The sequence below is a fragment of the Larus michahellis genome, chromosome 2 (assembly GCF_964199755.1).
Source record: "Larus michahellis chromosome 2, bLarMic1.1, whole genome shotgun sequence".
Taxonomy (NCBI): Eukaryota; Metazoa; Chordata; class Aves; order Charadriiformes; family Laridae; genus Larus; species Larus michahellis.
In genome coordinates this window covers 154,964,401-154,988,566 of record NC_133897.1, presented here as the reverse complement: position 1 = coordinate 154,988,566, position 24,166 = coordinate 154,964,401, and the positions used below count along the sequence as shown (strand labels likewise).

Genomic DNA, 24,166 nt, shown 5'->3' with positions numbered 1-24,166 from the left:
CTGGATCTGGGGCTGATCTCTGCTGAGGGACTGGTCATCACATGTTGTCACCCTCCTGTACTGACTCTTACTCTTCTCGTCTCTCTTTTTATCATCAGACTGCTGACCCTGGCTGGCTTTGCTGTCCTTTTGCTGTCCTTTTGCTGTCCTTGCCCTCACGCGCTCGCCTTCCCTTCCCTCTCCTTCTTGTTTATGAGTCACTGTACTGGCTGAGTGCTGAAGATATTTGGTTTTGATCTATAAAGTCCTATAAAAACATGGTTTAAAGTCCTTTATACACAGGAGTCAGCTTTTCTTGGTATGTCATGCCTGTTTCGGTTTGCTAAGAAGCCTCAGGGTGTTTTCAGCTTTCAGAGAGTATTTTCATCTTCCCATGTTCACTTTGGCTGCTGGGAATTTATTTGGCTTCACAGTGCTTGTATCTGAGGAGACTCGATGTGGACACTGCTTGAATTTCTATAGTTTATCAAAAGGTTTTGTTCCTTGAAGTTGCTACTTCATGTACCTGACTAACTGTTTTTCTTGGCCACAACTATATGTGGAAGCTGTGTTTGGGGGGTGAGAGTTCCTGGACGTTTTGGAGAAGTCCTTCACCTTTCTGCCTTTCATGCTTCTGTTGAGGATACTGAAGGCTTTCACCTTGGCTGATGTGGCTGCATCCAGCAGTGCAAAGTGGAGATGAATAGCTGAAAAGGCTTATTTCTTTCGAGCCCACTCCATCCCCCACCTCTGACTCAGCCAATATATTTGATTTCTCTGCATTTTCTTTTCTCATTTAAAAAAAATGCTCAAGAAAAATCAGGTTTATGTAACACTGCAAATATTGCCTTTCTTCTGTTAACGCTGTGGAATAGCAGAACAGGAATGCTTTTAACTGTGGAAACGTTACAGTATGAACTTCTCATTTAAAGTGTCACCTAGTGGCTGGCTGGCAGTTTTGCATCCCGAGTTAAATAATAATCAGTATGATCATATAAGCCAGAAAAGCCAAAACCCAGTTCTTTTGCACAATAACTGATGAAGAGGCATTTCATATTCTGTTCATCTTGGTAAAATTCCTTTTTAATTTGTTTAATCAAGCCCTAAAACTTCTACTGTACCGCTGCATTCTTGGGCCTGGAATATGTTATTTTAGCTTTAGTCTTTCCTATTCTGATGAGTATCACAGCAATCGGTTGCTGAAAGAGTTAATTGCCAGTGATCCCAGCAGTGAAATTTTGCCTGAACAAAATCATTATACCTCGTTTATGCTAATAAGTTCCTTGTGCATCTGTGGGGTGGCTTCAGGCAGAGTCCTTGTGACAAAAAGATGATTGTGCATCTGAGCATGCGGTCAGTTCAGAGCTACTGGAAAATGTGTCTACATAACACATATGAAAAAGATTAGCGGTTTCAGAGTCGTCATCATCTAGAGTTCTAAAGGATATTACAAAGGAGGTTAATTACTCGTAGCATGGACCAGGAAACATAAAACGATCTCCTCCATTTATGTGAAATTGTGCAGTTTATAAGCTCCAGAGAGGTTACATGAAGGGAAAAATGAAATATGTGTTTTAAAATCAGTAGAGGTCATCCATGATGCAGTACTTTTGGGTTTTGTTTCTTGCTTTATTTTTCTGGGAGCCCATTTTTAACTTATGTAGGGACTTTCTTTCAAAAGAACCGAGCACCTGTGTGTTAGGAAGATATGCAGGAACAGCAGAGGCTCAGCATCTCTGTAAATGAGGCTGGACTTATTGATTGGGCACTCAAAATTGGCCAACAGATTTGAAAATTCGGTTGTGTTTTGCCTGGGTCATTCGCTGACCCAAGGGTCCCAGGCTAGAGGAGAGTCTGGGGCTGCTGATTCCCTTGTTTTGCCCATGAAACCATGAACTTCATTACTTGAGACCCATAGGCAATCCCGTTGAGCAATTTTATTTGTGACATGTTTGGTTTCCCTTCTGCCGTCGCACTCTGCTGTACTTACCTAGTGCTTAGGGGTGAAGTTGTTTAACCACAGGATATAGCAGAGGCTAAGGGTGAAGAATTTTATAGGAACAGCTAGTAAAAGCTTTAGTGACTACTTTTCTCTATACCTCTGTGCAGTTTTTTTACTAGAAAAATATTGCCTATTGCAACCCATTTCCTTTTCAACCCAGCTAGTGATGAGGAGCACGTTAGAAGATGGGTCTTACCTTCACAGTCCTGGTCTGTGCAAAGGAGAGGAATAGGATGTAGGCCTTCTCAGGCTAATTACTTTTCCCTGAGGCTTGCAGTGCAAAGATGCAGCTGCACAATGGAGCCACTTTGGGTTAAGAAACTGCATAAAAAAGGATCAGGTCCTAGCAAAGGCTGGCAGACTGATAAAATGCAGGCAGCAAAGAGGAGGGCTTTTTAGCCTCTGCCCTATGAAGCTACACGGTGGGGAAGGAGAGATATTGGAGCAGGTAAAAGGTACCTCTAAACAAAGCTCAAAATTGTACATGTTTAATATTGCAAGATAGTTTAAAGAAAACTGTACTGTTTCTTAATGCCATTATAGAGTATGGGACAGGTCACAAGGAAAGCTCAGTCCATCTGAGAGCTTATGAACCTTGACTCTGTCCCTTTAAATGTAATTGTTAGTAAACACTTTAATGAAAGAAGCTTTATTCAGAGAAAAAAAGTGGCAAACTACACTGGTAAATAATTTGCCTTGGCAAATAATATTTAAGCCCCTGATTGGAACAGTAATTCTGCTCAGCATTATCATTTGCTTTGTAAATAGACGTGCTTATCCAAACAGCCCAGCTTTCTGTTGTTGTTGATGAAAATGGGAAAATGTGGGGCAGAGGGAATGTGTCACTTCCCTTCCTTTCTGGAAGTCTGTGGTTTCCAGCTATTCAGATAAAGCTGCTTGCGTTTCCATTGATCCGAGCCTTGCACCGCCACAGCAGGGCGGGAGAACAGCGTGGAAAAATAACCCCCGCTCTGAAGGTGTCCCCAGTTTGGGGGGACTCTGCTCCGTGACCAAGTTAGAAACTTCAGGAGCAAACTGGGAGAATGAGATGGGCTCCCAAGGTGCCAAAGCCGCCCCGTCCGTGGCAAGGCCAGCAGCTGGGGCTCTGTGCTCGCCCCATGCACCAAGCCCACTGCGCAGGGTGACGTTTGAGGGTGGCATGGGGAGATTTTCAGCTCGCAGCCTCAAGTGAGCTTCCCCCCCTTCTCCTCGGAGCCAGATGGAGATGCATTTGGTTTCTCTTTTAACCATGTTACTTTTGCGAGGAGAATAAAACAAGCAGGAACAGCTATTGGCCGCAGCAACACAAGAAAGCCCTGCTTTGCCAGAGGAAACCACATAAAAGCGTGCGTGTGTGTGTTTGGGGGGAGGGCGCAGCGAGGGATGATGCCTGGAGCTTCTTGCACTCGGAGCTGTGATTTGTGAGTGAAACATGATGAAATCACCCCCTGGACAAATCACACGAGCCTGTCAACCTCACCAGGTGGGATTACTTGTAGCTAATAGCCCGAACTCCCAGAGCAAACAGAGCTCTGTGCTCACTATAAAGAAAAGGCGACGGTGCCGCGCAGGCTTTTCAAGAATTCTCTAGTATGGCTAAGAAGGGCTGCGTCCACTCGCACCAGGTAGGGGAGGAGAGGAGCATGTTTGCTTTTAGAGGAGGAGTAGCCCGTCTCTCCTGAATAAGTTCCTACAAAAAGGAGCGTTTCAGCTTCAGAGAGAGATGTTTTATTCATAAACCCCTTCTGGTTTGTGTTACTCTCCAACGGTGACGCTGTCAGCTGCTGCTCCAGTGATGGGAACTGCAGTGCTGGGGAGCTTGAACGTATAGAGGACCATCTCTGCCCCTTTAATCGTAATGCTCTTAGCACCGAAGCCCTGCTTTTTGCACAGTTTGCTCACTTTGCTGTTTTACTTTTGCAGGTTATATCTTTATTTGCTTTTGCCTTTGGAGTAAATGTCTGCATGGGATTTACAACAAATCGATTTAGGAGATCTGAAGAATGGGATGAGGGCCCGGTCTCAGGTACAGTAACGAATGTAAATTGTACATCGCAATACCCTTATGTTATATACTGTGGCTAGAAACCACTCCTACTCCGAAACAGTAGTTTGCTTGTTCCTTTTCCCTGTAGGATATAGAGAAGAATAAATAACTCGGCGAGCCCGAGTCAGTTGACCTTTGGGACTCACCTATAGGTCTCCTATTTACTTAAACTTTTGCTCTGTGTGCATGTGACTATGGAAAATCTAGCTTATTTTAGGACTGAGCACTGTCAGTCTCACAGAGACCGATCTCATCAGCTCCTACGTAGGATTTGCTGTGTTTTGTGCTCTGCACAGTTTCCTTCTAGAGCTCTAAGAGACACTCCCCCATGGGTTTAAGGGTTTTATTTTGGTAGCTATTGAAGCGGTTTCTTGCAACTTGATTAGTGCTTTCAAGAGGCACTGGTGAGAAAAGCTTTTGGGATTTCTGTGGCTCCTGAGGTCATGCTGGTTTGTGAACAGTAGACGGCAGACATCTGACGGCGGAGAGGGCCGGGGAGAGGAGAGCAGGTGTTCGCCCAGATGTGCTGTCACCGAGTTGTCTCTTTTTCTTTCACCTCCTACTTTTTTCTTTGGAGGAAAACAAGAACATGCCACAGAAGGGACTGTTGTTTGTGTTCTGGGGCAGTATAGGGTTTTGTGAGCTCAGGCATAGTCCGAGTGGAAAAATATATAAAATGGAAAACTAGTCTTTTTTTTTTTCTTAAAAAAAAAAAAAAGTAGGCTTGACTTGTGTCTCTGTTCCTTCTTTTGGCAGGAGAAAGAAAACTTGTGGTCATTGACTTAGAGCTAGTTAATATAACTGAAGTGAAAGGGTTGCATTTGCAATACTCGTCTGTAATGATAGCTTGTGAATTTCAATTATAAAATTGTTTACCATGGCCTGAATTTGTTGTGTTCCTGGTAATGAATTTGTGTCCCTCCCTCCCTCCCACCCCTGGCTCCGTGTTTCACAGGAATTGATGTCTAATCACAGCCGTAATCAGGGCTGCTGATCATTGAGCAGAGGCATTTTAGTTAACCAAAAAGATAGCAGCTCTTGCTTTTGATCTTTATACAACAATTAAAAAAAAATTGCTTGAAAACCAGATTGATTTCTATTTTTATCTTCTAGTGCATTAACTGTAGAGCAGTTGTGTAGTGTGTGTAATATTGACGGGAAGGATTTGCATTTCACGTCTTCAACACCTGAATGCCCATTGCTTTGCTTTCACTGTTGACTGTCTAGGCTTTAGGGCAGGGCTGTTCAGCTGATTTTTGCTGAAGCCCCAAAGCTCTGATATTGGGGACCCATTGCAGCTCACCAGTGCTAACTCTGCTGAGCCAACCAGCACTGGTCAACACCACCAGGGCTGGCGTCGGTAGCTGCCTGCTGTTTCCAATAGCGGAGCTTTAGCTCAGTGTTCCAGGAAAATCGGAAGAAATACAGGATCACTTGAAAGAGGGCAGGACATGGGGTACTTTTGGCAGTCTCTTGAGAATTTGCTTACAGGTGGGATTGGAGCAGCACCTGGCATAGAAGTAGTCCAGTCCAGGGTGCAACAATGAGAGTCAGAAAAGTAATGGAGGGGTTTGTGCCTTCTGTGTTTACGCAGCTCGGTTATTTTTATTGCAGTAAAAAAAAAGGATGTGATAGCAACGAATAAAGTATTATAGTCACATCTGTCTAAATGAGAAAGTAAAAGGTTACACTGGAGAGGTGCTTTTCTTAACAAAATCAAAGCACTGTGATGAAAGAACCTATTTAGGCTCTTCTGGTTGCACGACTTGCAGTTGTACTTCTTCAGAAGCCCAGTGCAATGAAATATCTAGAATAAAAGATTGTTATAAATTCTTTTTCAACTCCACTCTGCTTTGGCTTATTTATTTCCAAGTTTTTTGGTGTTCAGAGTTAATTATTTTGGGTTGAAAAAACACTGTCTCTTTACCATTACCATATATGACCAATTTGTTCTTTCTCCAGGGGTATGCCATGATTGTAAGCAAATTGCAAATTTTAGTTTTCATCTAGCATAGAACTCATCTACAAGTCAAAAACAATATGGGTTTTTTGCCAGTCTCTTATAAATGCATGTCAAAGAAGTACCATAATGCCTAAACCCCTCTTGTTCTCTTTTGATGTATGTGTACATATATATGCCTTTATACATTTAGAATGTTTAATAGTTGTACCCAACAAATTATTTCATTGAAAAACATTTTTTACTTAAAATTTCTAAAAGGCATTAGAGAACCAAGGCTCCCATTTTTTTATATCCTTGCCTTTATAAATTGTTTACTTTGTGAGCTTCCTAGACATCTTTGTGAGCACTTTCAGGGGGCACTTAGTAGTTTCTTGAAGCATGTTCCTTGGTCATGATAGGATGATATCTTAAATTTTGGAAGGAGACACACTGAAAATTTTCTATCGCTTCTCACTGTATTTCTAAGCATGTCATTGAAAAGGGAGTCCTATCTTTCTTGCATTGGTACAGTTAGGATGTATTTTTAAGTTTATGTGACCTTTCGTTGAAATTTTACTCATTGCAATGGCATTCTATAAAATGAAATTCAGGTTCATAATATGAATATCATCTACCAAAACTGGTGTTCCAGATGTTTTTTGTAGGTATTTGGTTGATCCATATAGGTTCCATATAGGATCCATAAGATCCAAAATGGCAAATTCTTACCAGATAGTCTCCTTCCTGTAATGACTATGTAAGCATGTCTATATTGTGTAGTCCTATGATTGAAATACTGCTGGAAGTGAACGGATTTGATTTTTTTTTTTTAAATATTGTAATCAGATAGAATCAGAGCAAGTAGTTCGATATGGCGCTTTCCAAGGTAAACATAACACATTTACAACGGAAATGTAACAACCTCCATGGACTGAATCAGGAAGGCACTATTGTCCTGTGTAACTCTTCTGTCTCTAACCTATGACATAAGAGACAATCCTTGGGTGGTTGTTTTGAGTTTAGTTGGCCAAAAAAAAGAATGCGTGGGAAAAGATGTAAAAAGCTTTATGTATTAAGTAAACAGGGGAGGATCTTCATGTTGAGATCCCTCTGCCTGCTGCATGGTCTGATTGCAGGAGCTGTGGAGGGACGCAGGAATTTGTGTACATTTGTTCTGTACAGGGGCTTCTGTTAATTTGAAAATGCTCAGCAGGGATGGAGCTCCTGGTGATATATTTTCAAACTATTCTGCATGCACCAGTACCCGTGCCATGGCATTGTGCACGACCTGAAAATCATGGTCTGGCTGCAAAGGCAAGGTCAAGCATGATAAACAAAGGAAGGATCTTAATGTGTTCAGAGATCAGAGGAATTAAACCAAGTCCTCTTTTGTGTTGCTAAATGGAAAGTGTCCTACACTGACTCACAAGGTGTGACTTGAATTTGCTAAGTAATTTGGGATAATTTGTTACATCAGTAATGAAGCGGTTGTCAAGAGATGTGAAAAAAATAACTGACAAGGTAGCTGGGGTAAACCTTTCTTATGTGAAACGGAAACCCTACTTGCAATTATAGAAGACGGAGCTAGAGAGGAGCTTGAACAGCTATGTAGACCTTCCCTGTATCCCAAGACGCGGTCAGTTATTACTGAAGTGCTCCTGACAGATCTTGGTTTAACCTGTTCTTCAAAATCTCCAAGATTAGAGATTGCACAGCCTCTGTGGGCAATTTGTTCCAGTGGTTTCTTGATAAATGAGCTGCTCTTAACAACCCCTAGACATTCCTTGAGCTGCAGTTGACTCTGTCCCTTATGTAATCTGCAGCCAGATTTACACCTTCTCTTTCCTAAATGCTTGTTGACATGTGGTTTTTGACCTTCTGAAATCATCTCCCTCTCATTCCTTTGAAATGGAGAGGGCAGTGCCAGTCTAAGGGATATATGGTGTATGTTACTATGTAATACCTTTGAGTCCGTAATGCCTGTGATTTGCAGCTTACTGGATCTGTGATTATGTATTACCTGGCTTCCAAAAAGGAAAGCAGTGGAAGAGGTTAAATAACATGGAAATATTATTTAGTAACAGATTTTCAGAAGCATTTGGCAGGAAACAGCTGTCATTAAAAATAAGGAACAAGACTTCATATCTCTGCAAATCTGAGAGCTTTGAAACAAAAGTCTGCGTGCTTTGAAACAATTCTCATGCGATTAATTTCTAGCATAGCTTTGTGGCCTATTTATGTAAGCAAAAAAAAATACTGATCTGTGTGTTGCCAGCATAGATACATGAACTTTAGCTTCTTGGAAATGCAGATGGCCAAAATATTGATGGCTTATTAAGAGCATGCTTGTGGGGTATATACCTATAGAGCAAAACTTCACTCTGTGTGTGATGTTACTTGCTCTGAGCATTACTCAACTGATGACAAAAACACAAAAGCAGAGAAAGACACAGTTGTCTACTACTACCTTTTCCAGCAGTCACATGAGTGAGCCTTGCCACTGCCATGATCCATGACTGCGTCCGTGGTAGGTTTGGTTTTCTTACCCATTATCGTGTTGTAGAGCAGATTCACTGCCAGGTTTGCCCCTGAAGTGGTTTATGCTGGTGTCCAACCAGTGCCAGTGGCACTCCAAGGGAAGTGGTGGAGCAGTAGTACTGGGGATGGGAGCTGGTGGGACACCAGCTACTCCAATGTCACTTCCGCACTCCCCCTTCATCTACTTCTCACGGTGCTGGGATAATGCTGTCTCGTTTGGGAAGAGATTTGCCCTCAGTTTATGTGGAGACTAAACTCTCAGCTATGTAAAAGAGTTGGGGAAAAATATATAAGAAAAGATCAGAGCAACTGTTTCCCAAAAGTGCCATTGCATCAGTCCTCTTAAAATCGTACTGCTAATCATGGTGAGGTTTGCCAAAACCAAAACCAAACCCAAACCGTGGTCTAAAAGAAAACAAACCCCAAGACAATTTTAAAGACCTAATTTTAATAGGTCTCTCAAGGAACAAGAGGCATTGTGAAATGTTCCTTGGAACACCTCTGTTTTAAAGAATAACTTACATTCATTATTTTATTTCATAAAATATTATTAACCCTAGAGAGCAGCACACAATTTTCCTGCTTCATATAAGCTGCTATGTAGGATTCTCTTATAGGAAAAATGTATAAAATGTATGAAATAGTAAGTTTTGAGAAAAGAGCAGAGAAGTACATGTCTGCTTTGACAGTAAGGGCCCTTACTAATAAACATAATTATTGAAGTATAATACATTATTCATGGTTTTCAGACTGGAGCCCTCCATTTAGTTATACACATCAAATATATTGTACTTTTGTATTTTCTTAAGGTTTTATAATTTAATGCTCTGCAGAAGCCCACCAAAAAGCCTTGCTTTACTTCTCCGTTAATTTATAGAGCATCTTACAGTTTTCTTTCACACTTGACATTGATTTGGCGCCTTCCAGTATACCAAACCAAGCCCTGCTGACTGCATGTAGATTAATCGCAGTCCTTTCCTATGCAAACGGCCCAGCCAGCCATGAAAATGTCACTTGGTTTCTGAAAACAAAGGCCTGCTGCTTCTGAGGAATAGCTGCAGCTCCTGGAATGGGGCCTTGGAGACTTCAATACATTTCTGCTAATGATCTCTTGATTGCTACAGAGGTAAAGCCAGAGCTGTTTCTTTGCAGGACGTTATCACAGCACGCTGCTTCCTTCTTTTTTTTTTTTTTTTTTCCCTCCCCCAAAAGAGCAACCATTTTGGAATTTGTTCTTTTGTGTTGTTTTTCTGGTTTTTGTTTCTTCAAGCAACCCTTCTCCTCTCCCTGCTCCCTTCCCTTCCCCAGAGCAGGGCAGCCGAGGTTTTGCTCATCCGAGTGGCTCAGGGCTGAGCCGCCCGTCCCACCGCTGCTGGCCTGACAGATGTTGCCCTGTTTCTTGTTCCACACAGTCCTGTCAGATTCCCCCTGGATCAGTACCTCTGGCTCCTGCAAAAACAGATGCTTTGAACTTCAAGAGGCAGAGCCTCCTGGCTGCCGCTGTGACAACCTGTGCAAGAGCTACAACAGCTGCTGCTTCGACTTTGATGAGCTGTGCTTAAAGACAGGTACGATGGGTCTCCTGTCCCGCACTGCCAGGCGCTGCTGACACCTGGTTTCTGCCAGAGGTCGGGACCTGCCTGATAAACCGTTGCTCCCTGCCATAACCTGCATCTCCTCCGCACCTCACCTCGCCGGGCAGGCTTGGCTCAGCCCAAAATGCAGCCCAAGTTTCCTTGCAAGGAGCAGTAGGGATGTGCACCTATCGCTCCTCACTGCTGGGCTTTGGCCATGGCTTCCAGGGCAGAAAAAGCAGGGTACTGTTTGTACTACATGAAAAGTGGATCTTCTGATACTCAATTAAAAGCAATAATCAGTGTTCAGGCACCAGTTTGACCTCCAGGTTGCAATGAAAAGAGACATGGTAAAGGCTGGAGGTTGGTCATTCCATGTCAGCCATCCTTTTTTCTCCCACGTGATAACTTGATACTGGAGGAATTAATGCTCACCTGTGGGCTGTGCATTGCGGTCACTCATGAAGGCGCCTCTGAACCTGGGTGCATTGAAGCGGTGTGGGTCCTCTTGGAGTAAGCTGCAGGTGACAGGCTGGGCTTGTTATCCTTGCCCCAGACTCCAATTTCTACATGTCAGGATGCATATAACACACTGGTAAAAATGTTTGACTCCAATTCATTGGACCCTGGGGGATGGAAATACAGCACTGGGTTCATTTTCTTTTTGGTTTTTTCATGAGTCCTAGGCAAGGAAAACTTCAAAGAGGGCCATGAGTTATGTTTTACTTCTTAGCGTAGTGCATTTAAATTATTAGTTGTACCCATCTCCTTGAGTGTTTACACAGTGGTCAAAGTTGACACAGGTGCTTTCTACTTTTGCCATTAAATATTTTCTTGCTTTATCAAAGAATTACACTTACTAAGCAGCCAGAAGAGAAGTCTAATGATTAAAAATATCATTGCCAATGGTTGTGCCATACTTGAGGGTCCCGAATCCCTTGGTTCTGTTTATGATGATATAATTTTAATGGTTTGGTACCAAAAAATGGTGAGCTAATCTGGTATGAAAAACTACTATGGTTCCAGGCCAAAAATGTCTGACTTCTATGCTAACGCTGGTGTAAATGACTGCAGAATGAGAGGCTCTTTTTGAAGTCTTTCAGCACAATACAAGATGTTTGCTACCAAAGGGCAAGTTTTCAGTTCCTCAGCCTCCTGTCCGCAGCGCACCATGTCCACATATGTGTATGGATACCCGCGTTGCCCTTGGGACTGTTGTGTGAATTGTCATATACTCCCACAGGCATTTATTAAGGCAATTATCACATGTACAACCTCTAAATATTACATATTTATAGAAAAAAGCCACAAATGAATGAGAAAAGGGGATAAAAGGTGTTGATCTGGTGTGGTGTGTTTTTTACTGGGTGCATGTTTTCTAAAGTGATTTTTAAAGTTTCTTGTTGGTTGGGCCAGGACATGGAAAACCATATGCTTACATCTTTAAGCCTTATTCCAAAGTGTAGCAATGTACCGCCTTTGAGAGAGCACCCTAATTTAGTCAAGCCCTTACATCCTACCTTCATGCACAAGATGAGAAGAGCTGGAGTGTTTTACAGCAACTGTGCCATGTTTTTCCTTAGAACAGCAGCTCTTGTTCTCATAACTTTGCAGTTGATTCTGAATCTCACCCTGTGGGTATGGAACTGATGGGAGTAAAGCACCAATTTACATCCACATAGTCTCTTTTCAGCTTTCTCCTATTTCCTATGGATTGAACTGGGGACTCAAATAGTTGGGAGAAAAAGAATGGATTTACTCAAGAAACACCAGAATTCTTAGTTTGTGCTCCAGGCCCCGCCATTTATCTCTCAAAATACTTTCTTGTCTTCTCCTTTACACACTTTTTGTGACATTCAGGTTGTACAAACCCTGGAGTACAGCACCTGAGGGTAGCAGAAGCACTTGAGTGTGGGTGGAGGAACCCTCCTGCACCTGTGGGACACAGGAGTCTTTTTTTGTTTCTGGTTGACGTACCTACTTCAGAGGTTTTGAAATCACTAAAATGGGCCCATAAAATTTACATCCAACTTTAACGACTAGATTGTTGTCATTATGGCTTGAGTACTTTTTGTTTTGATTATTATCTCTCATTCTTGCTTACCTTGTGAATGATTTAGCTCGGGGCTGGGAATGTACCAAAGATCGTTGTGGAGAAACCAGGAATGATGACAATGCTTGTCACTGCTCTGAAGACTGCTTAAGTAGAGGAGATTGTTGTACTAATTACCAAGTCATTTGCAAAGGTACGACTTTGGTCTTTCTACCTCTTATCTTTCCAAACCTGACATAGGACAGCCCTGTGGGTATAGAATTTTCTTCTAAAGAAGGAACCCTCTCCTTGTTTGGTTCTGATTTTTGGGAGGAGGGGGGAAGAATGGGGAATTACATTTGTAATTTTTTGGGCACTAGCAGAGGTGAATAATTCTAATTTGTTGATGGTAGAAGGATGTTGTCTTTGCCTGTAGAGATACTGATGGAAAGAGAAGAGGCGTGGGTGGTGAAGAGTTTAGAGTAAAACACAAAATTGTTCAGATGCGCTTGTCCGCATCACAGGGAAAGCAGGGATATCTGATGGTCTTGAAGAAATGGAGCATTCCTAGATATGCTATCTCCATCTCAAAGACCTCTCGACACCCCCACCACAAAAGCTCCTGCTCAAACTACTTGGCCTAACACCTGTAGGTTTTATTTCTTGAGGGAAAGGGATTTTGAGAATACAAGGGCTGTATTTCACAGATGGGATGTACAGGCTTCAGAGGACATGTTGGTTGGGGATGACCATGCCACCTTCTCGACACACCATGGCTGGAGTACAGCCTGCACTGGTTGGTGGGTGGATGGGCTGTGAAGGCTTAATTTTCATCCTCTACCCCAATCTTCTGGAGCCAATCTTCGGCCTTGTGTAATGTATCTCCCATTCAGAGCAGATCTTCTGATCCTTGGTAATGAGCTCTACAGTTTCTCACTTTTGTATCTCAGCTAGTTCTTAGTTTTTTCATTCGTTAACTTTACTGGTGGAAGGGTTACAGTTTGAAATTTTTTTCCACACCATTTTGGCCAACTGCATATGTTAAGAAAATTATAACAGTCCAGATCCATACACTGAAAATGGACTTTTCTTCTTTACTTGAGGTTTGCTGTTGGGAATCCAAACGATATATGTATCTTCCAGCAAGTCCCCATAGATTAGGTTCTTCCCCTTCCCAAAGAAACCCCTTATGTGAGACCACTTAAATAGTGGTATAATTTTCAGTTCCTGCCTTTTTTGTGAGCTCCCTCTTACAAGGGTCAAGACAGAGGAATTTACATGTCTCCAGTTTTAATGTACATAATCTTTGTTTAATTGGCTAATAACAAATGATCTCAATGACCCTGGCACTCTGACAGAAGTAAGCCTTATGTGAGAACAGTGTTTCCTCTTTATTCATGCCTTTGCCTATCTGGGGATAGTGTGTTGGGTTGTTTTGGGTTTTTTTTGTTTTTTTTTTTTTTCTTGGAAATTGTCCCTCCACCTCCTGTCATGGTCAGTTGGAATTGCTGCAGGACACATTTCCTGCAGATCTTTTCTATGGCGTTTTTTGTTTTGTTCTTTTAATTGAACTGCAGTTCCTTTAAGAGTGCCAGGTCAGGAAGCAAGCCTCATTAGCTAATAATTTGGTTTTAAATTGACCTGTGAAAGTGCAAGTCATAAGCCATTCTATGGTGGGCATTCAGCAGTGAAAACCTAAAGAAAATGATTACATAAAGTAATTTTAACTAATATAGCTCTGAAAGAGTATTAATGCTTTTTTTAGCTGTGTCTGAGTCTCACCTGATCCATGAGCTGATCAGCTCTATAAACCAGCTGGAAACTATTTAGAGTTGTTTTTCTTCCCCAGAATGAATTTTGTTTTGTGTCTTTAGCCAGCTGAATCAGCTCATGGAGACATCAGAGCTGGTGGGGAGGAGGGTGGGAATTCACAGCCAGAAGCAGCACCTACCTGTTTTTGACGGATCGAAAATAAAAAAAATTAAATAGATGGCCACTGTGCCTAAAGCGTTACCACTGTCTCCTGTGGTCAAAAGGACACTTTTAACTCCAGTTTTAACAGCTACTTCTAGGAGTTGGCTATTCTCGTTGAATAGAATATAACCAGATCATTTGTTCAGCTTTGTGAAAAGACCTCCTCATTATTCATGGGAAGAAGGACAAGACAGTTCATTAACTGCAGCTAGACTTTTTTTTTTTCGTCATTTTTTGTGAAACCTGTAGCTGTGTCCACAGACTTTTATTTTTTTATTTTTTTTTAAACTCCAATGTGACTTTTCTGGTAGGAGAAACCCACTGGGTGGATGATGACTGTGAAGAGATAAAGGCTCCTGAATGTCCAGCAGGGTAAGTGTTTTGCATGCAACTGCAAAGTCAGATGTAGCAAGGCCAATGTTCCTGGCTCTGCCCTGGACCTCTGAACACCACATTTCTGCACTGGCCCTGTCACACAGCCTGGATGCTTGTGGGTTGGATGCTTTCCTGTGCTTCACCATGTGTACAATGAGGCAGATAGATAATATTGTAACACATTTGCCTTTGAGCTGCTGCACGAGTAGTGGTGTATGTGTTGGGCTGAACTCTTGGTCTTTGATCACCTGCCGATGGGTTTGCCTGCTTCACTTACCCATATAGGGAAGGTAACCAAACTCCCTTGAAGTCAGTGGAAAGGTTTAGGTTTTTCTGATTTCAATAAAATTCAAGTTGAGTCATATGTGAGCACAGTTCGGGCCATTTTTTTTAAATTTAATTTTGTACTCTTAGTGTTGTCTTCCTAAATGAAAGGATTTCTAAATTGCAGTTGACTTAGTGAGGTATTTGAGCACATGAGTAACATTGAAAAGTAAGCGGTTTTGAAACCAGTTGGCTCACTATTATCCTAAAAGGTCAGCATCTGCTCAGGTGCTGTGTCGGCTTGCAGCTCAGTCTGTGCTATTAGGAGGAGAGTTTGGAGGAGGTAGGAGCCCCTGCTTCTCCTGGTGACAGTGATGGCTGCTTACCCCCGCAGCAGGTGACTAACGCTAAAAGTCCAGGTGTGTCCATCCAGGACACACCTCTGCCAGCTTAGGGTCAACTCCCAGTAGCAGTAGTAAATAAAAATGTAATAAAATAACATAAAATACTGACATTTTGAGTATGTGAGGATGAGTTCTGACTCACAGAGCTCACTCAAAATGCCACGTGAACTTTTGTTTGAGAAGAGAGGAGACCAGCTGTCATAAGACATGTGGTTTTTAACTACAGATTGTATGCTAGGGTGGGTACTCATGCATACTATTTTTTTCCCTTCTCCATCTCCTTCTATAAGCACTTGCCTTTTGGGGCTATATGTTTTTAGCTATGCAGGGAAGATGTCTTTTGTGTTGGAGCTCAGCTCTTTCGCTGAGTGAACACTGGATGTTACTAAGCGTGAAGATAATCAATTTGTGCTTCTCTGTTAAGTAAGCAAAAAAAATTATAGACCTATAACACACGCACTAACTGTAATTTAGATTCTGTGGAGTCTCAGTGAGCAAGTAGGAGAAAAAGAATCATTTTGAAATGCTGCCTAACACTCCCGCTGCTTTTGGTTTTAGATTTGTTCGTCCTCCTTTGATCATCTTCTCTGTTGATGGTTTCCGTGCATCATATATGAAGAAAGGGAATAAGGTCATGCCCAATATTGAAAAACTGAGTGAGTACATCTGTTTCCTTACAATAAACGAAAGACAAACTCTTGCAGCCTAGTTGTTGTCATTGTTCATTGAGTAACAGAAGTCAGCATGGAGCTCGCAGGTAGAAGGGCTGCACCAAATGTAGTGTTCCTCTGCCTGAAAGGTCTAACAAAGATTAAATCTTTTTTTTTCTGTGCAAGCGAAATGGCAGAAGTCCCCTTTGGTTTAGATGGTATCAGCTGGTGGCTTGAAAGCACCCTGGCTAAAGCAGCACACAGCAGTTGGGGAGGGGGGAGAGAACTGCTGCTTTGGGGAACGCTGCTTAGAATCGATGACCTTCATATGTTTTGTCAGCACAGAAGTGCATCGTCAGTACGTGGTCTGTATCATGCACCCTTATAGGCCAGTTGGGAGGGGCCCACAAAATTTTCCACCTGATTCATTTGATGTTGAAGATATGGGTATGTGGGTGCGGGAGCTGCAGTGAGTGTGTGATAACTGGCTGGGGACGTGCCCCAGCCATGAGCAGCCCCCCACTCGCCTCTGGGGGAGTGGGCATCCACCTGGGTTTGTGGAGTATGGGATGCAATGCATATTTGAGCTTCCCAGAATAGCATGGGAGTTTGTCTGTGTGCCCAGAACCTTGAAAGGTGGTTTTTGGTTGTTTTTTTTTTTTTTTTTTCCCCTCCTATGTGTGTGCACAGTCCCTCGTATTTGTGTAGCCATCTGGGGAGCTGCGGCCAAAGCCCATTGTGAAACTGCAACTTTAGTATATTCATCACTTAAAATTAGCCTGCATTTTCTCATGTTGTATTACTTGGCGAGATACTTCCAATGACTCTGGATTCTGGAAGGAGGCTAGCTCAGAAAGGAAAACAGTCTACAGAAATGTAGCTGGTTCTGTAGTCCTCTGGCTGCATTATTTCAGTTGTTTATTGTGAAGTACAAAGAGCGCGCGAGTGGATTTACTACTGTTTCACAGAAGACCTGCCAATGTTAAGCAGCAAAATGTTCATTTAAATTAGTTAAAATTTAACCAGTTTCTGCAGCATTCTGAGTCACAGCAAATGACTTTTTTTTTTTTGTTGTTTTTGTTTTCTGTGTCTGAGCTTCACTTCCTAATGTTTGCATGCCCTATCGATTTTTCAGGATCTTGTGGAACACATTCTCCTTACATGAGACCTGTCTACCCTACAAAAACCTTCCCCAACCTGTACACCCTTGCTACCGTAAGTCCCTGGGAAGGATTCTTTTAATGATAAAATGTTGCATTGCAGTAGAAATGTGGGTTGTGGGAAGCAAGATAGCTTCCCCCAATATATCTATATATTAATAAACCTGCTTCGCTGACTTCAGTTGGCCTTCAGTTATGCTAAGTATTTTCTTCAGCATTTTGAAGTTCTGAGATAAAGTGTATCTCACCACTACACACTGTGTTACAGCTTTCCTGTGTTTTCGCATGCCTGCTTTTGCAGTTATTTGTACTGCTGTGTAATTATAGTTCGCAGTTTTTCTGGGGAGGGCGGGGGGGGAAGGCCATTGAAACCCACCCAGGATACAACCAGCAGTTGTTCCTTCCTTGCAGTAGTTGAAGTCAGAGGGGCTGACTTAGCAGCTGACTTACAATTTACAGCTGCTGAGCACGTCTGGATGCGGCGTTGGCCCTGCAGGAAGACAAACCATCACTTTGGCACTCTGGTGGCACGGCTGGTGGCCAGGCTGTCCCCACCCTGGGATGCAAATGCTCCTGTGTGACAGTGATCCCAAAGCTGGGCTAAGGGACTTCATACCTGCAGCTGTATTTTTTCCCTGTTCTTTTTTAATTCCTGCAGCCTCTGCACAAAGGTTAAATGGGAAGTGAAAGGGGGGGATGAGAGAAACGAATAGCTGGGGATGGGGGAAGGGCAAGAGAAAGGGAGAAGAGCAGAAACCTCTTACATTGCCTTTACTGCTGGACAAATTGTGATATAAGGCCATGGCTTTGGGTGACTTGCCTCGTTTGTTTTTTCTTGGAAATAACTCTTATCTCACAGAAGCTCTGGTGAAGATAAAACATTATAAAATGGAAATGCTAAGTGTTACTCGTGTAACCAGAGAATGAATTACTGTTTCCAGAAAGGGAATTCATGAAGAGTAACTGAAAGTTCAAATCAATCTTCTTTTCATAAATTTTTGCTTACTTTAGATGGCCTCAAACTAACTTTTAACCAGTGTGAAAATACTTCAAAGTATCAAGTAACAGGAGTTCTTGTGCTCTTTAGCACAATTCAGTCATCTCCTACTGGTTTCATTACTACAGCCAGTTTTAAATTTGCTTATCTTAAAGTTACAACCTTTTCTGGTCTGCAGTTACAAAGATACCTATTTTAAAATAATTTAGTGATATTTGCAGGTAGCTATGAAGAACTGGATTCGTGTGCGTTTGGGTCTTACTAATTAATCTACTTCTGCACAAAGGGACTCTATCCTGAATCACACGGAATCGTTGGCAATTCGATGTATGACCCAGTGTTTGATGCCAGCTTCAGCCTTCGAGGGCGAGAGAAATTCAATCACAGATGGTGGGGAGGTCAACCGGTAAGTTTCAGGTTCCCTCCTCCTCCTTTCCTCCCCCCTCTCCTCCCCTCCCTCTGTGCTGTGGAACATAGCCAATAATAATAATTAAAAAAATACATCTGTGAACAATTTGTACCTAATCTCCCCCCCCGGCTGGCCCTGAGTCTATCAATTTAATGTAACGTTTTGAGTTGGCTTGGGCTTTTCAGAATAATAAAGCCATTGATTATGGAAAGGTCCTTGCATTGATAAGTATAAATTAGACGTGGCTAGGAAAAAAAAACCTCACTTAGGCAGCAGTTTAACACGAATTACTATATTTTTGTCACCATGGCATAACGTTTCCTTTTCATTATGGGTTTCTCAGGTTTTTCTCCTAGTAATGTTCTTGTGGCAGTTTTAGTATTAATGTTCTGTCAGAGTAGCATGGCACAGCTTCATAATTATCATTTGTTAAGTCCACAAGCGAGCGCTGTTACCTGACTTGCTGCAGAAGCTGTAGAAGTTTGTGAATTCATTTCTGCCTTGAGCACAGCAGCTGTGGCTGAACTAGGTCCTCTCTCTTAGATTAGTGTGGGACTTGTTGGTTTCTCTAGCTCCAAATCCTTACTCTGGGCAAGGAAATGGCCTCCTTCAAAGTATTCTGCATGACTACAGCTCAGACGGTCCCCTTGCTTCTGCTGCAATTTCCCCTATTAGTGCACATGCTTGTGGCTTGCTTTGCCAACAAAAGTGGGTTTAAATTAAACTAATAAGTTTTACATGCAAGCAGCTAAGGTACGTGCACATTTCATTGCACTGCTTCTTTAGGGAACTATGGTTTAAAAGCTCACTGACCAGTTAACCCCACAAGAGAGTGGGAGAAAGAGACGGGGAAATCAGAAGGGCTTTGGGAACATCATCATTGCTGTTTGCTAAAGTGATCAGCGTCATCCCCCAAATCTCTTAAAACAGAAATATCCCAAGAGACTAAAGGAAGTTACTCAGATGGTTTTAGGCTTAGCGAGTGTGTGTGTTATTTGTCTGCATGTGGGTTTAGTCCACAACAAATGCAAGACAAGGCAATTTAGAGCCGCAGGCAGATGCGTGACAGGCAGATGTGTCTGGCTGTAGCTGAGCCAGAATGAGGTATTCGTGCTCTTGTAAAATTTGTCAGCGTAACAGGGAGCGCAGTCGCTCCCTCGCCCAGCTACGACCCGGGTTAGCTGTTAGCATGGGCTGCCAGGAGAGGAGGGGGTGAGGAACGTGCCTGGCTGTTATCCCCCCCAGATGTGAGCAAAGAAGCAGGATCAAAACTAGGAGCAGTGGAAGGGCAGCAGCGGGTAACATCTCCCTCCATCTCAGTTACAGCCAGACCCACGCGGCTAACAAACCGTGCCGGCAGCAGCCAGGCATTGAGCTCATAGACAATATTGTGGCTCAACTCCTGTGTGAAAACTTGTTAAGCAGCTGTAATTTAATTATGCATTGCAAATTTAATTATGCATCTTGCCTTAATCATAATTGGGTAGGAGTTAGTGGGGAACTAACTTTTGGGGACTGTACAAATGTCTCTATTTTTAAACGACGATATTTTAAAAGTAAAATACAAGTCTAAATACTTCACCACCTGCTGTGGTGAGTGGGGAATATTGGTAATTCCCACATCCATCCACTAGAAACACCTATGCTGCTCCAGAGAATAAAAGTCACTCCGGATTGTAAACAAGGGTCAGGAAGAATGTCAGCTGAGAAGAGTTCAAGAAAGTTACACAACAGTGGATGACCATACGCTGGATGAAATCCTCAGAGGACAAGGGGGGAGTGTTGTGTACACAAATAAGGATGATAAAATAAACCATCTGATCTGAAGAAGTGTTAAAAAGGAAAACCACACAAATAATGTAATAAACTGGAAATGTCTTTGGAGAATTGGAAACAAATGCATCGAGGAAGGGCTATAATTCAATCCTCTCACGCTTCTCATGAGGGAAACCTGTAAATTCGGCAAGCCTGATAAGAGTGGCCATAATGGTTGGGTGACAACGTGGTAGATCTCGTGCAGAAGTATAATATAAATTACACGCTCTCTCTGCATGTGAAAGATTTGCACATTTGATAAGAGAATTGCAGATTTTTGTAAGAAAAAAATTTATTTCCATCTATATATAGATTAGATACAGTCAGTTTCTAACTCCTTTTTATAATTTTCTCTAAATATCACATTGACATAGACTGCCAAAAATAGCTGGGAATTGAAAGATGAAGCAGTAAAACTAAGGGGGGAGGAAAGGAAATATGCTCAGCATGTCATATCACATATTCATCCGGTTCTTTTTAGGTCTTGGGTCTCAAACTGGAGTACTTAAACAATTGCAGAGTGGTACCTGGTATGCAGAGAGTTGGGAATTATTATTTTCCTGCCCAGGAAGGCAGAAAAAGTGTCTGAGACCCCCAGCCTCGTATTATGGCTAAAACTGCCTAGAAAAGAATGTCACATAATGTTGTTAATTTCTGAAATACTTTCTTGCTCCTGGAAACTGGCTTATTATATTTGGCTTTGTTAATTTTTTTCCCCCTTTTTTTTTTTTTTAAATTGTTTAAATACTCGGCATCTTGCTCGGAAACAGCCGGATTACCATGGACATCAGTGGGATTTGGCGGATGAGTAGCTGAATGTTTCTACACCGGGAATTATGAGAAATTAATTTTAAGATCATTAGGAAAGGACAAGGGGGGAGATGGTAGCTTGGAAGTGTTTCGATGTGCTCTGGCTGGTTGTGTGACTTCCTGAAACCCAGTCTTCTGATTTAGTATACAACCTTGATTTATTATATAAACTTAAACCCACCTTGTTTTCAGAACAGAAGCGTTGATAGGAAACAGCCGCAAATCCACTCCTCATATTGCTACAGCATCTCCCCATCAGGGCCCATGCTCTCAAAAGGGAAACTAAGTTTACTGCTCATTTTTCTTGGCACTGAGACTCTGTTTTCATCCCATGTAACTTTAAGCACTGAAGCCCTGGCTGCCTTTGGCTTCTGTTAAGCAGTAGTTTTTCATGTCTTGATTTGATGTAGTGAGCTTAAGTTTATACAACAGACAATGCACTGGGATTTTTTTAGTGATATTTCGTGATCCTTAGAAATAATCCATTCGCCTCCCCAAGGTCAGAAGATGACAGGTCTAAAACTGCTGGTCTGTGGTTAATGGGGACCGAGAGGCTCCTTCAGAAGGTAAAACCAGCTTGGATCCGAGTTTGGCTCCAAAGATGGCTATCTCCAGAAATATCTTAATTATAAAAGTACTGAAGGTTGTTTAGGGCACCTTGTATGCAGCTTTATTTTCACTATTAACTTTTTAAAGAGAATACAACCCTCAAAAAGGGCCCAGCTTGAGATGCTGAGATAATCCTTAAAAAGGGCCATGTTGTTCCTAGGTAAGTGACAACATGTCATGAAGCTGTCTTTAGAGCCTACAAGGTATGCCTGTAGACACTAGGCATCATCGCTATACATCTTAACTGGATATTCCTGATTTTAACTAAATTTCACATTCTATATCAACCTTTGGGATAAAACCATTTTGCTCTCCTGTTTATTGGATTTTTGTTGATTTTTACTATCTGATGATTACAGAAAGAAATTATTATTTTCATTTTCTCGCCTAGTCAGCCTGAGCACTGGCAGGATAGTTACATCTGGGGAGCCCAGGCTCTGCAGAAATCTGCCTTTTTGTCCCGAACACATTTCGCAATCACCTTGTTGATTGGTGGGGGAAGCAGAAGGAGCATGTCTGTAATTTCTAAGTATTTCTTTTCATCTAGCTTGAGCCATGAACAAGCAACAGGGACCTTTAACTCTGCCTAATTATTCAATAGGTTTCTTATACCAAAATATTCTGTTTGGGCAAGAAGGCAATGCTTAGTTGTCAAGGCTGTGAGATCGTTTGTGTCCTGTTAAAGAGTAAGGAGTGTGTAAGGGGCGTTTTACCTTGTTGTCAGGACAAATTGCAAATGGCGCAGGAGTGTAACATTTGGCATCACCCTGGTATTAATTCTGCATGCTTGCACCAATCTTGTATGTGTTTCTTTGCCTGAGAAATGCCATGATTTCCCCCCTTCCCCCTTTTCCCTGGGCGTGGAAGGGATTTCCCACTCCTGCATTACCAGCTCTCTCTAACACTCTGAGGAGTGTTAGAACGCAAGGGGGTTTATCTTTTGCCAAAACCGCTTGGCCCCGTTTCACACAACAGGCTGCAGTGGGTGCATGTGATTCCTCTGCTCCTGACATGAATCTCCTTCTCTGGTTGACAAGTGGGAGCATGTTTGCGCAATTTGGCCCAAGGGCTGGACTTCAGATCCGTCCCTCCCATCAGCCCTGACCTGAGATGTGCTGCTGCCAGTCCTTTCATAGTGCAACAAATACGGGGCAGCCTTGGCAAAGTTACGGGCTCTTATTTATTCATGGGAGATTAAAAGTAGGGAGGTGCCCCACTTACTGTGCAGGTTTTCAAAGACAACTCAACAGCTATCTTCAATAACTCTGTACATAGCATTTGTGTGCAAACCTGTCTAACAGTCAAAAGAAGGGAGGGCTTGGGACTTCCATGTTCCGTATGGCATTGCCACCTGAACTATTGCTTAGCTAGTCTATTTTTATCCATAAATAAAGGAGAAGAAATATAGTCATTCAACACAGAGGGTATGAAAATGACAGTAATTCAACTTACAGGATATGTTTCATATACATCTAGAAAAACATGTATATTATTCCTTGGGCCATTTGCCAGTGTACTAAGGTTGAATGTGTGCGTCCATAATTTAACAGATCTTTTTGCATTGGCGAAGTTAAATATTCTCTAATTCCTGTGGCATGGTATGAAGACAGAGCGGTTAATCTTTGATTTTTATTATTATTTTTTTAATATTTATTCCCTTCTCTGCTTACGCAAATTAATTCAGAAATAGGCCTTTATATAGCTTGCAATAGAATAAGGCTTGTACCATATGCAACCCAAGGGTGCACATCTGACACAGTTAAACAGCTGACTATAAAGTTCTAACATATTAACAGTTAAAACCCATGTATTTACATATAGCAAATAAATTACATAAGCTCACAAATGGTACTGACCTTGCAACGCCTAACACAGCAAACTTTATGATAAGTGACCTGAACAGATGAGACCGGCCACAGAGTGTATATAATGCATTACATTTACATGCTCAGTACTGGAACATCTAGGATTAATTAAGACTGTGACTCTAACCAACAGAAAGGAAATGGAACAATAGCCCTTATTCCCTTCCGAAAGGCATCAGCTGAGGTGGTTTTTTTTCCTATCCTACATTGACTGAAGCGTGGACTCATGTTGGCCTGTAGGAGGCATGACTTGTAGTCTGCTTTGAAAGACAATGAATTTAATTTAAGGACAGTGAGGGATGCTCACTGGTGATTAGGCTGCAGGAAAACACGCTGGAAACTTGATTTAAAGCTTGCTAAGTGCAGATAGAAATTCTTCCATCTAGATGGCTGCTGCTTCTCTGCATGCTTAAAGACATCTCTGCAAACGTATTTTTATGAGTAGCAGCTTTAGGTACGATGCTGAATAGTGTTGTATTTTCTTATTTTGGTTTTAAATAAAAAACAAAGGCTTTTTTTTTTTTTTCCCCCCTTAAAAAATAGGAGGGCGGAGGTCCAGTAGTACTTTGTTGTAACCTTGAGTTGAACCAGGCCCTGCCTGGCAAAGTCAGGATGGAGTCATTGAGACTCACTTCTCGGATGTTGTGGTCAGATATGGGCCTTCTGATTTGCTGGTCTTTGACTGCAACAGATCATTGTCTTAGCTGTTGAGCTTATTCC

General features: G+C 42.1%; 1 protein-coding gene across 10 annotated transcripts in view; it reads left to right on the top strand.

Moving 5' to 3' along the window:
* ENPP2 (ectonucleotide pyrophosphatase/phosphodiesterase 2) overlaps positions 1–24,166 on the top strand; it is a 74,933-nt gene that overhangs the window by 12,459 nt on the left and 38,308 nt on the right. For 3 of the 10 annotated variants that reach the window (XM_074577729.1, XM_074577726.1, XM_074577725.1), the window contains exons 1-8: positions 3,467–3,606; positions 3,905–4,007; positions 9,921–10,076; positions 12,203–12,328; positions 14,400–14,460; positions 15,690–15,787; positions 16,917–16,996; positions 18,225–18,344. In XM_074577729.1, coding sequence (XP_074433830.1) covers positions 3,574–3,606; positions 3,905–4,007; positions 9,921–10,076; positions 12,203–12,328; positions 14,400–14,460; positions 15,690–15,787; positions 16,917–16,996; positions 18,225–18,344 — 777 coding nt within the window. In that variant the 5' untranslated portion in view covers positions 3,467–3,573. Of the gene's footprint in view, positions 1–3,317; positions 3,607–3,672; positions 3,807–3,904; positions 4,008–9,920; positions 10,077–12,202; positions 12,329–14,399; positions 14,461–15,689; positions 15,788–16,916; positions 16,997–18,224; positions 18,345–24,166 lie in introns of those variants that run through there. The other 7 variants (XM_074577728.1, XM_074577724.1, XM_074577721.1 and 4 more) reach the window with 5 other exon arrangements.